Source organism: Narcine bancroftii, chromosome 5, assembly GCF_036971445.1.
Source record: "Narcine bancroftii isolate sNarBan1 chromosome 5, sNarBan1.hap1, whole genome shotgun sequence".
NCBI classification, from domain to species: Eukaryota; Metazoa; Chordata; class Chondrichthyes; order Torpediniformes; family Narcinidae; genus Narcine; species Narcine bancroftii.
The window spans coordinates 146116177-146129173 of record NC_091473.1 but is presented as its reverse complement, the minus strand read 5'-3'; the positions used below and the strand labels follow the sequence as shown (position 1 = coordinate 146129173).

General features: G+C 45.9%; 1 protein-coding gene across 5 annotated transcripts in view; it reads right to left on the bottom strand.

Moving 5' to 3' along the window:
- ttll7 (tubulin tyrosine ligase-like family, member 7) overlaps positions 1 to 12997 on the bottom strand; it is a 272031-nt gene that overhangs the window by 85485 nt on the left and 173549 nt on the right. For 4 of the 5 annotated variants that reach the window (XM_069939351.1, XM_069939350.1, XM_069939353.1 and 1 more), the window contains exons 8-10: positions 7323 to 7487; positions 5545 to 5703; positions 2377 to 2471 (exon numbers count right to left, since the gene is read on the bottom strand). In XM_069939351.1, coding sequence (XP_069795452.1) covers positions 2377 to 2471; positions 5545 to 5703; positions 7323 to 7487 — 419 coding nt within the window. The remainder of the gene's footprint in view (positions 1 to 2376; positions 2472 to 5544; positions 5704 to 7322; positions 7488 to 12997) is intronic. The other variant, XM_069939355.1, reaches the window with a different exon arrangement.

The following is a 12997-nucleotide window of genomic DNA, read 5'->3' as shown; positions in this document are numbered from 1 at the left end:
AAGGGCCTGTTACTGTGCAGTATGTCTAAGTTTAAAACATAAATTAAGATGCGAGGTGGTGGCCTCTCTCACTCATTTTTCCTTCCTCTCACTTTGTTCCTTCATCCTCCTTCTAGTCTGGTTCCCTCTCCATCACCTGATCTTCCGTCTTTTCTTAAATCTGCTTCCTCTCCCAGTTTCTCGTTGAAAGAGTTGGTGAGATGGGTAAAGGAGGCATGGCCAGCGAGAGTTGGTCTCTTCCCAATTGCCACCCACCGATCCTTTTGTCTCCTACCAGCTCCTCTCCCTGCTCTCTCTCTCTCTCTCTTTCCCTAGACCCCTCTCACCTTTCCTCCAGCTATGTATTCATGGAGCTACCCCCTTCCCCTGATAAATTCCCAGCTTTCCTCTCCTCCCCTCCTATCCATTTCCACCCACTGCCTCTTGCCTGTTGGCCTGCGCTCCTCCCTCTGCCCCTTCTTCCCTCCTCTCCCCGCCTTTTCATTCAGGTGCCTGTCTGCTTTTGCATCACACCTCAAAGAAGGGCTCAGGCCTGAAACATTAGTTATATGATCTTTGCCTCCTGTGGACGCTGCAGGACCTGCTAAGTTTCTCCAGCTCTTTTGTGTATTTACCACCCTCCAGACCCCTCTCATCCCTGCAGCCCCCTGCTTCGCCCTCACGCCTCTTCTTCTTTGGCTTGGCTTCGCGGACGAAGATTTATGGAGGGGGTAAAAGTCCACGTCAGCTGCAGGCTCGTTTGTGGCTGACAAGTCCGATGCGGGACAGGCAGACACGGTTGCAGCGGCTGCAGGGGAAAAATGGTTGGTTGGGGTTGGGTGTTGGGTTTTTCCTCCTTTGCCTTTTGTCAGTGAGGTGGGCTCTGCGGTCTTCTTCAAAGGAGGTTGCTGCCCGCCAAACTGTGAGGCGCCAAGATGCACGGTTTGAGGCGATATCAGCCCACTGCCGGTGGTCAATGTGGCAGGCACCAAGAGATTTCTTTAGGCAGTCCTTGTACCTTTTCTTTGGTGCACCTCTGTCACGGTGGCCAGTGGAGAGCTCGCCATATAACACGATCTTGGGAAGGCGACGGTCCTCCATTCTGGAGACGTGACCCACCCAGCGCAGCTGGATCTTCAGCAGCGTGGACTCGATGCTGTCGACCTTTGCCATCTCGAGTACTTCGACGTTAGGGATGAAAGCGCTCCAATGGATGTTGAGGATGGAGCGGAGACAACGCTGGTGGAAGCGTTCTAGGAGCCGTAGGTGATGCCGGTAGAGGACGCATGATTCGGAGCCGAACAGGAGTGCGGGTATGACAACGCCTCTGTATACGTTCATCTTTGTTGGGTTTTTCAGTTGGTTGTTTTTCCAGACTCTTTTGTGTAGTCTTCCAAAGGCGCTATTTGCCTTGGCGAGTCTGTTGTCTATCTCGTTGTCGATCCTTGCATCCGATGAAATGGTGCAGCCGAGATAGGTAAACTGGTTGACCGTTTTGAGTTTTGTGTGCCCGATGGAGATGTGGGGGGGCTGGTAGTCATGGTGGGGAGCTGGCTGATGGAGGACCTCAGTTTTCTAATCCTTCCCCAAATGCCTCATCTCTACTGAACACTACATCACCTTCATCCCACCCACTGTCAATTACTCTGATAGCCAGTCCTCAATCCCTCAAATGCAACTTGACTGAGGGCACACAGGTCATCTGCATCCATCTCCCTCCACTTCAAATAACCACTCCAAAAAGGTTTTACCTGCTTTTACATTTTGTCATCTCTTATGAATAGATAAATAAAATTAGGAAGAAGAAATATAATTAGGTGTTTTCCAGATCTGATTACAGGTTTTCAGCCTGAGACATTAACACAGAACATAGTACAGGCCCTTTGGCCCACGATGTTGTGTTGACCTTTATATTTCTACCAAAAAAAAATACTAAACCTCTATTTTTCCTCCTTCTGTGTTCCTGTCTAAGAGTCTCTTAAACGTCCCTAATGTTTTAACCTCCACTACCATCCCTGACAAGGGATTCCAGGCCCCCGCAACTCGGTGTAAAAAACTTATGTACCCCTGGCCTAAACTTTCTTCCCCTCACTCTGTACAGATGTCTCCTGGTGTTTGCTATTCCTGCCCTGGGAAAGAGGTGCTAGCTGTCCATCTTATCTTTGCCTCTCAGAATTTGTAGACCTCTTTGAATTCTCTTCTCATCCAAAGAGAAAAATCCCAGCTCTGCTAACCTTGCCTCATTAGACTCATCTTCCAACCCAGGCAACATCCTGGTGCTGCTTGGTCTCTTGTCTCTTTCTGCTTTGATTTAAAACAAAATTCTTCTTGGTGTGTGCCTCAGTCTCTCTCTGACGACCTGAGCTGAGGTGGCAAGTCGTCTGACCCCTGACCTACCGCACGTTCAGCAGCTTTAAGGCATGGGCAAGGACTCCCTCCTTCACATCATAGTCTATCTTCTGGTCTGTCCCAAAGCTCGGCGCCCGATTAATCTTCAGGATGGGGAGGGAGAGAAGTGAAAACAAAATCAAAGCTTTCTCGAAGAAGAAACCTTCTGCTGCAGAAATGAGACGGATAGCTTACGAGGAGAGATTGAGTAGCCTCACTTTTTACTCATTGGAATTTATAAGTTTGAGAGGGAATCTTGTAGCAAAATGTAAAGGAAGAAATAAGAAGTAGGTAAGTTGTTTCATCTGGTAGATGAGACTAGAAGTAGGGGACATGGCCTCCACATTTGATTTAAGAGTAGATGCACAACAGAGATGAAGAGGAACTGCTTCTCCCAGAGAGAAATGAATCTATGAAACTCTCTGCGGCATTCCCGAGGGTATTTACAGGTTAGACGTGGAGAAGGTGTTTCCAGTTGCTGGAAGTTATAGCGGCTTATAAAATCATTAGGGATATAGATTAATGAATATTTACACCCTTTGTCCCAGAATAATCCTGAGAAAGATTTAATGATTTAAAATTTGAGGGGCAACATTTTCACATAACAGGGAGGTGGGTCTATGGAACAAGCTGGCAGGAGGAAGTGGTAGAGGCCAAGATTATTTTGATGTTTTGAAAGATACTTGGACAGCTACATTTGAAAAGAGAGGTTTAGAGTAAACCACGGAAGTCTGCAGACTCCGTAATAGAAATTAAAAACACAATGCCAGAGAAACGCTGGTCAAACAGTGTACTTTATATAATTTCTGTAGCCCACTCCCCATTCTCCCTCTCTTCCCCTGCCTGTGTCTTCTTTCCTCCATTCCCTCTCCATTCACACGCCCATTCCCCACCCTCCCCCTTTGTTTGCTGGTGGTTCCCCCATACCTTATCCACATTACTTTTTGCCTGTGGGTCTGTGCTCCTCTACCTCCCCCTCCCCCCCACCATTTTGTTCAGGTGTCTGCCTACATTTTGCTCATACCCTGATGAAGGGTCCAAGCCAGAATCGTTGGTTATGTACCTTTATCTTGGCTATATCAAGGCCACCGTTTGACCTGCTGAGTTTCTGCAGCGTTATGTTTTTATTAAAGGTCTCGAGTGAAATGGGTGTAGCACAGGCATACATCATGGTCACCGTGGACAAGCCTATTTCTCTGGCAATTACTCCATGTCTCTGATTATGGGTCATGACTTATTAACATAAACATATAACATAACAATTACAGCACGGAAACAGGCCATTAGGCCCTTCTAGTCCGCACCGAACCAAACACCCCTTTCTAGTCCCACCTCCCTGCACAATGCCCATAACCCTCCATCTTCTTCTCATCCATATACCTGTCCAACCTTTTCTTAAATAATACAATTGACTCCGCCGCCACTACTTCTCCTGGAAGATCATTTCACACGGCTACCACTCTCTGAGTAAAGAAGTTCCCCCTCATGTTACCTCTAAACCTCTGCCCCTTAATTCTTAACTCATGTCCTCTTGTTTTAATCTTTCCTCCTCTTAATGGAAATAGTCTATCCACATCCACTCTGTCTATCCCTTTCATAATCTTAAATACTTCTATCAAATCCCCTCTCAACCTTCTACGCTCCAAAGAATAAAGACCTAATCTGTCCAATCTCTCCCTATACTCTAGATGCTTAAACCCAGGTAACATTCTGGTAAACCTTCTCTGCACTCTCTCCACTCTGTTTATATCCTTCCTATAATTAGGCGACCAGAACTGCACACAGAACTCCAAATTAGGCCGCACCAACGTCTTATACAATCTCAACATCACCTCCCAACTCCTATATTCCATGCAATGATTGATAAAGGCCAGCATACTAAAAGCCTTCTTCACCACCCTATTCACGTGAGTTTCTACCTTCAGGGAACGATGTACCGTTACTCCTAAATCTTTCTGCTCTTCTGTATTCCTCAATGCTCTCCCATTTACCACGTATGTCCTATTCTGATTCTTCTTACCAAAATGAAGCACCTCACACTTATCAGCATTAAATTCCATCTGCCATTTTTCAGCCCACTTTTCTAAGCAGCCCAAATCCCTCTGCAATCCTTGAAAACCTTCTTCATTATCCACTATTCCACCTATCTTAGTATCATCTGCATATTTACTAATCCAATTCACCATTAGCTGAGGGGGTCACCGTTAAAGACAAAAATCAGGTGAGTACCTTTGTTCAGAGTTCAGAGAGCTGGGTAACAGACTGGAGAGTGGGATCTCCGAGGATCAGTTGTGCTGCCAAGTGATTAAGGGGTAAGGGGATAGATTAGATAAATGTGCGGTCAAAGGAATGGAGTCGGGTTTCAGATTTCTGGTTTGCTGGGACTGTTTTCAAAGTTCAGTGCCTCGTGCAAAAATAAACCTGGTGGAGGAACTTAACAGGTCGAACAGCATCAGTGGGAGGAAGAATTAAAAATATTTTGAGTCAGACATCTTCATCAAGACGACATTCTTCATTAGGGGTTTCAACACGAAACGTCCACCATCCCATTTCTCCCACTGGTGCTGTTTGACCCGTAAGGCAGACAAAGATTTGCCATTAGCATTGCCCAAAGCCCCTTACAGTAAGAGAGAAAGAGAAGAAGAGTGTCACCGGGTGTCCGTTGATCGCCTCCAGCAGCCTCCACAACCATCAGCAACCTGAGCCCAGATCCAAACCTCCGACATGAAGAGAAAGCCTTCAGCGCCAGGGCCGTTCGGAAGCCCTCTCGAATCCCAGTTCCGATAACTGTTCTCATGAACTAGGTGTTATTCCTCCAATTTGCAGGTGGCCTTGAGGAAGGGGTTAGGCCTGAAACATTAGTTATTTCCAATGGTTGGCACAGCAATTAGCGCAATGCCTTTACAGCGCTAACAATCGGGACAGGGCCCACGCTGGCTGTAAGGAGTTTGTACGTTCTCCCCGTGTCTGCATGGGTTTTCCCTGGGGGATCCAGTTTCCTTCCACCGTTCAAAACGTACGGGGAGTTGTTGCCTAATTGGGCTGCACGGGCAAGTGGGCCGAAAGGGCCTGGTACTGTGCTGTAGGCCTAAATTTTTCTTTAATGTAAAAATGGCTGTTCCCCATTGCTGTCACAGAGAGCACTGGTTACGGCTTATTATTTGTCCATCCACTCACCTCCAGGAGCCAGGGTTTCAGTTTCCTGTCCAATATAATGTCAAAGCCGAGGACCTCGAAGCAGACACTGCTGCTGCCGGGTTGCTGGCCGGGGCGACACATGCGGTAGGCGTGTAGGACATGCGGTTCTGCCACTATCAGTGTCTTCACTACCAGCTCCTGGTGGGAGGCGAGGCTTTCGTCAGGCAGAGGAGCGATGTTCCCCCTCCCCCGCTGCCCCAGGGTGATGAAAGCCCAGTGCGGGACTTTCATAAGCGTAGCCTGATTTGTGCAGAGCAAGATTCCAGGAAAAATAAAGGCCGGGTTGATGGCTTATGGCTCGCTGTTGAACTATAACTTCCAAATGTACAGGATTGGTAGGTTAATTAGGCATAACAGGTTCCATGGGCTGGAAGGGTCTCTACTATGGTGTATTGTGGGCACTGGGGAGAGTGTTGGAATTGGAGTTGTGGGATCATTCACAGCCAACCATGAGGGTAGAGTCCTTGTTTCAACAGCAGGTTGAAAAGGCAGTGATCCCCAGGGGTTCCGGTCAGACAGTTTCTACCACACAGTTCCCTCCCACACCTGAGCAGACTATCAACTGTGCACATATATCCACCACTGTGCCCACACACATCTATTCATGTGGTTCAATCTGTGGCTATGTGCCTGTGTGTTGATGTATCTGTGTGACTGCCCGTGTTTATGTGCAAATATCTATGTGCACATTTGTGCAACTTGTGCGTGAGAGCTATGTCTCTGTTCATGTATCTGTGAGAAATTGTGGCTGTAGCCATGTCTAAAATCATGCATAACTGTGTGCTTGCCCTGTATGTACTTCTGGCTTTTTTGCACGTGTGTCCATGTCCACGAGTGTGTGTAAGTGATTGAATGTGTGTGTTCATGCACGTTACAACTGGATTCTGCTCATGTCTGTTTCACGCGGATCTGTGCCGCCCAGACATGCAGTGAAATAGGATGAGCTCTACAAGGCTCTGGGGTCAGCATAGCTAAGTGGACTGAAGGGCCTGTTTCTGTGCTGTATGAATACATGATGCTAAGCTGCAGAGCCATTGCGTAAAGTTCTGGTTAGCACACTGAAGGAAGGATGTGGTTGCACTGGAGAGAGTGCAGAGGAGATTCACCAGGATATTGTCTGGATTGGAAGCCTATAGTTATGGGGAGAGTTTGGGCAGAGGGGCCTTGTTATCCCATGGCCGGGAGATCAAAAACAAGAGGTTTCAGGTTAGAGGAAAGAGTTTAAAAGATCTGAGAGAAAAATTTATTTGCACAGACAGTGCCCTCGTTGCCACAGGATAAGAGTCAGAATTTGTTGTCATGAGTATGTCATGGAATTTGTTGTTTTGAGGCAACGTTATCGAGCAAACATTTATATAAAACCACCTTATCATTTTTTTTAAGTGCAAGAATGTGTCTGTGGATCATTGTTTATTCTGAATGAGATGGAATTAGATATAGTCACTGCATCTAAAAGGTATTTAAGATGCTGAAGTAGGTAAGGCAGAGAGGATTCACTAATGCGGGCAAAAGTGTTGGTGGGCAGTGCAGTCAGCATGACCTCAGTGGGTCGAAGGGCCTTGTTCTGGGCTATTCAACTCTATGACTCCACAATTGAGATAGACAGGCTTCTAATATGGAAAGGTGCTATGGTTCTGGGGGCGGAACAGACAGGGAAATGTAGCCGAGGCCAACATTAGATCTGGTAGGATCTTAGAGCATGACAGGTTTGGCTTGTGGGCCAAATGCACTGTTGCTCTGTGTGAGGCGATACTTACAGAAACATCATTCCAGAACTTGGCCACGTCGTAGTCATTGGTTTGAAGGAACTCAGTGAACCATCTGATGGACCTCTTGCTGCCTTGGTCTGCCTGCTCTGCACGGCCAAAGTTCTCGTTGTGCTTGTTGACTGAATAGTTTGTCAAGTGCATGAACAGCTGGCTCTGCAAAGGAAAGGCCAGTTAGCATATTCCTGCTGCTTCCACAATGTCTAGAGGTGCAGCACCCAAAGCAGACATGCAGGGTGCATCACAGCGTTGGAAGGGAGCTGCTCTGCTGAGAAGCTGCAGAAGGTGGTGGATGCAGAACATCATGCAAATCTCCCTCCCCTCTGTGGACTCCAACTACATCTCCCACTGCCTGGGAAAGGCAGCCAACACACTGAAGGACCCATCAGACCCCAGACACACTCTCTTCTCCCTCCTCCAAGCGGGTAGAAGGTCAAGAGTACAAGATCATGAACCAACAGGCTTAAAGACAGCAAACAATGTGAAACTGGGGGCGGGGACTCAGCAAGTCAGGCAGTTTCCATGGGTAGGAATGGTCAGTCAACATTTTGGGTCCTGACTCAAAAAATTGACAGACCATTTCTTCCCATGTATGCTGCCTGACCTGCTAAGTCCCTCCAGAGTCTCATAGTTTCCAATATAGAACACTACAGCACAGAAACAGGGCCTTCTAGTCTGTGTCGAACCACTTTTTCTTTGCTTAGTCCCACTGACCTGCACCCTGTTCATAGCACTCCATCCCATCCATGTACCTGTCCAAATTCTTTTTAAATGTTAAGATTGAGCCCACTTCAGCTAGAAGCTCATTCCACGCTCCCACCACTCTCTGTGTGAAGAAGTTCCCCTTCATTTTCCCCCCAAACTTATCCCCTTTCACAATTAATCCATGTCTTCTGGTTTGTATCTCATTGGAAAAGGCTTATCTACATTTACTCTGTCTATCCCCATCAGACTTTTAAACACCGCTATCACATCTCCCCTCATTTTTCTACGATCCAAGGAATAAAGTCCTAATCTGTTTAATCTTTCCCTGTCACTCAGTTGCTGAAGTCCAGACAACATCCAAGTAAATCTTCTCTGCACTCTTGATACCTTTCCTGTTGTTAGTTGACCAAAACAGTACACAATTCTCCAAATTTGACCTCACCTATGTCTTAGACAACTTTACCAGAACATCCCAGCTCTTGTACTCAATACTTTGATTCATGAAGGCCAATGTGCCAAAAGCTCTCTTTACAACCATAACCACCTGTGATGCTGCTTTCAGGGAATTACCTATCTGTATTCCCAGGTCCCTCTGTTCTACCACACTCCTCAGTGCCCGACCATTTAGTATGTACGTCCTTTCTTGGTTTTTCCTTTGTTACAGAGTTCTGTGTTGTGTATTGGCCTATGTGTTGTGTGGTTTTATGTTAAAAAGTGATAGTTTGCCTTAGAGACCCAAGGTGAAGGTGGACTGCTGAGAGAGTGGGAGGTGGACTGCTGTGAGAGTGGGAGATGGACTGGGCATACGCAGAAAATGATCTAGAAATTTCTGGACTTGGATGATAAACCACCACTGTGTGTGGCTGTGGAGTGGAAGGAGGCCAGGGCATGAGTCATGGTCTGGAGGACAGTTTAGAATGTTGGGCATTTTAAAAGGGATGAACATTCCGAAGGCAGCCAGAAGGATCAGGACCAAGCCAGTTGTTCCTCACTCTGCAAGCAACACAAGACAACTTCGAATTTTGTGCTCTCTCTCTCTCTCAAAGATCTTTTGGCTTCAGTTTACCAAACAAACTGAATTTTGTTTATGATCTTTGCTTCGGTTGAGATCGAAGTTTTGTGTGCTTTGTGTTTGTTTGTGTTTAAGTTTTTCTGTGGGCTGGTTGGAAATATAACTTAGACTTTAATTACATGTGTTATATTTAGGCTGGGGAATTTATTAATTTTACACTGTTGTAGAAATTTCCATAGTAACCAGTGGGCATTGTAATAAAAGGGGGATTTTGAATTAAAGTTTGAAGGTGAATTTTTGTTAATAAAGTAATTGTTCATCTTTACCCCTGTGTGATATGCCTTCTTTGTGGTTGCTGGTTTGATCTTATAACACCTTCCAAAATGCAACACCTCACACTTGTCTGCATTAAATTCCATCTGCCATTTTTCAGTCCATTTTTCCATCTGGTCCAGATCCCTCTGTAAGCTTTGAAAACCTTCTTCACTGTCCACGATGGCTTAGTGTCTTAGTGTCATCTGGAAACTTGCTGATCCAATTTACCACATTATCATCCAGATCATTGATATAGATGATAAAAAACAATGGTCCCAGCACTGAGGCACACCACTAGTCACAGGCCTCCAATCTGAGAAGCATAATCTACCACTACTCCCGTCCAGCTATTGTCGAATCAGTTCACCTCTTCACCATGAATACCCAGTGCCTAAACCTTCCTGACTAACCTCATTGTGGGATCTTGTCAAAGGCCTTACCAAAGTCCATGTAAAGAACATCTACAGCCTTTCCTTCGTCAACTTTCCTGGTAAACTCCTTGAAAAAAAACTCTATAAGATTTGTTAAACACAGCCTACCACTCACAAAGCCATGTTGACTATTCCTAATCAATTTCTGACTATCAAAATAATTGTATATCTGATCTCTTAGAACATCTTCCAATCATTTACCTGCACTGACATCAGGCTCACCAGCCTATAATTTCCGGGGTTACTTTTGGACCCTTTTTTAAACAATGGAACAATGTGAGGTACTCTCCACTCCTCCAGCACCACACTGGTCGCTAAGGACATTTTAAATATTTCTGCCAGAGCCCTTGCAATTTCTACACTTGCCTCCCTCAAGGTCTGAGGGAATATCATGTCAGGCCCTAGGGATTTATCCACCCTTATTTGCCTTAAGACAGCAAGCATTTCCTCCTCTTTAATCTGTGACTTCACTGCTTATCTTCTTTACTTCCCACAACTCTGCACATTTCCTGAGGGAATACTGATTTTAAATAAAACATTTAAGATCTCTCCCATCTCTTTTAGCTCCATACAAGCTGACCACTCTATTCTTCAATGGGACCAATTTTGTCCATCAAAATTTCACCTTTGAAAGTCTTCTACTTACATTGCACATCCTTGCCTGAAAACAACTTATCCCAATCCACGCATTCTAGATCCTATGTCATTTCCTCAAAATTAGTAACCTTTCTCCAATTTAGAATCTCAACCTGAAGCCAAGATCTATCCTTCTCCATAATTAACTTGAAACTATTGCCATTATGATCACTGGACCCAAAATGCTCCCCTACACATTCTTCTGACCTGATTTGTTCCCTAAAAGGAGATCCAGTCTCTCTCTAGTTGGTATCTCTATATACTGGTTTAGAAAACTTTCCTGAAGACATCTGACAAACCCCAAGCCATCCAGCCCTTTTACAGTATGGAGGTCCCAGTCAATATGCAGAAAGTTAAAATTTCCTCCTATCACAACATCATGTTCCCTGCAACTGTCCGCTATCTCTCTACAGATTTGCTCCTCCAATTCTCACTGACTATTGGACGGTCTTTAAGACAACCCCATGTGTGTGGTCATTCTTTTCCCATTCCTCAGCTCCACCTATATAGCCTCAGAAGACGATGCCTCTTGTTTGTCCTGCCTGAGCACAGCTGTGATATTTTCCCTGATGAGCAATGCCCCTCCTCCTTTTATTCTCCCCCACCCCATTCTATCATAGTAATTCTCAAGCTTAAAGATAGTTTCTTACCCACAGCTATCAGGCTCCTGAATGAACTCCACAACATGGATATATGTGGTAATGTGCTGTGTATTGAGCTTGTATGTGTGTGCACCGTGGTCCAGACATACTCTGCTTTATCTGCCTGTACATATTCAGATGATAACGAACTTGAACTTGAACCATGCATTATCCTCCTTTGCTTTGCACCGATTGATTTTTTAAAAATTATAACACCTATGGCATGTAATTTTGCTCTCATGTCTATATGAATATTAGAGCTGACTTGATACACTGATTGCAGAAGAATCCATCTCAACAGTTCCTTCTACTGTCACATAATAATTTTCTTTTTTTTCTTTGGCTTGGCTTCACAGACGAAGATTTATGGAGGGGTAATGTCCACGTCAGCTGCAGGCTCATTGGTGACTGACAAGTTCGATGCGGGACAGGCAGGCATGGTTGCAGCGGTTGCAGGGGAAAATTGGTTGGTTGGGGTTCGGTGTTGGGTTTTGCCTTCTTTGTCTTTTGTCAGTGAGGTGGGCTCTGCGGTCTTCTTCAAAGGAGGTTGCTGCCCGCCGAACTGTGAGGTGCCAAGATGCACGGTTGGAGGTGATATCAGCCCACTGGCGGTGGTCAATATGGCAGGCACCAAGAGATTTCTTTAAGCAGTCCTTGTACCTCTTCTTTGGTGCACCTCTGTCTCAGTGGCCAGTGGAGAGCTCGCCATATAACACGATCTTGGGAAGGCGATGATCCTCCATTCTGGAGACGTGACCCACCCAACGCAGCTGGATCTTCAGCAGCGTGGACTCGATTGCTTGCGGACTCTGCCAGCTCGAGTACTTCGATGTTGGTGATGAAGTCACTCCAATGAATGTTGAGGATGGAGCGGAGACAGCGCTCCATCACATAATAATACATAAAAATGCAATATACATTTCAGAATCAGAATTTATTGACATGAACAAGTCAAGAAATTTGTTGTTTTGTGGCAGTGTCACAGGGCAAATATTCATATAAACCACCTTACAAAAATAAATTAAAATATTGCATGAAAAGTCAAAGTGAGACAGTGTCTTTGGTTCATTGATCATTCAGGAATCTGATGGCAGAGGGGAAGAAGCTGTCCTTGTGTCGTTGAGTCCTCATCTTCAGGCTCCTGTACCTTCTTCCCAATGGTAGCAGAGAGAAGAGGGCATGGCCTAGGGGAGGGGGATCTTTGAGGATAGAGGCTGCTATTTTAAGGCACGACCTCTTGTAGATGTCCTCGATGGAGTGAAGTCTGGACCCCTTGATGTAACAACCCTCTGGAGTTTTTTCTTTTCCTGAGCAAACCAGACAGACAGGTATGCAACCAGCCAGAATGCTCCCCACCGTACATGATACCTGATATATTTCAACTTTTGTCTGCCATAAGGCAAATAAATTGCCATGAGCAACGCCCAGCACCTCCAATAAGAAAAAGAGAAGCAATGGAGAGTCGCTTCAGAGACACCGAGTGCCCATGGATTCTCCTCCAGCCAGCCCTCCCGCAGCCTCTGAAGCCACACAGATTCCTGTTTGATCCATTGGCCTCCCCAAGCTCCAGATCCAAACCTCTGATGCGATCAGGAAGCCTTCAGCACCCGAGGCCCTTGGGGAGCCCTTCTTGCCCTCGGCGCCCTCTCGTATCCCGGCTCCGATACCTGGTTCCTATGAGCCGGTCTCCAACAGCTCGCAGTGTGTGTGTGTGTGTGTGTGTGTGTGTGTGTGTGTGTGTGTGTGTGTGTGTGTGTGTGTGTGTGTGTGTGTGTGTGTGTGTGTGTGCGTGTGTGTGTGTGTGTGTGAATCCTTCATTCACAAGTCAGCCACACCCCACAGTCTGTGCATGTCTCACTGTGTGAAGCACAATGTGACAAATAAACTGAAACTGTTTGTGGGTGATGAGCACAGACTCACTGGGCT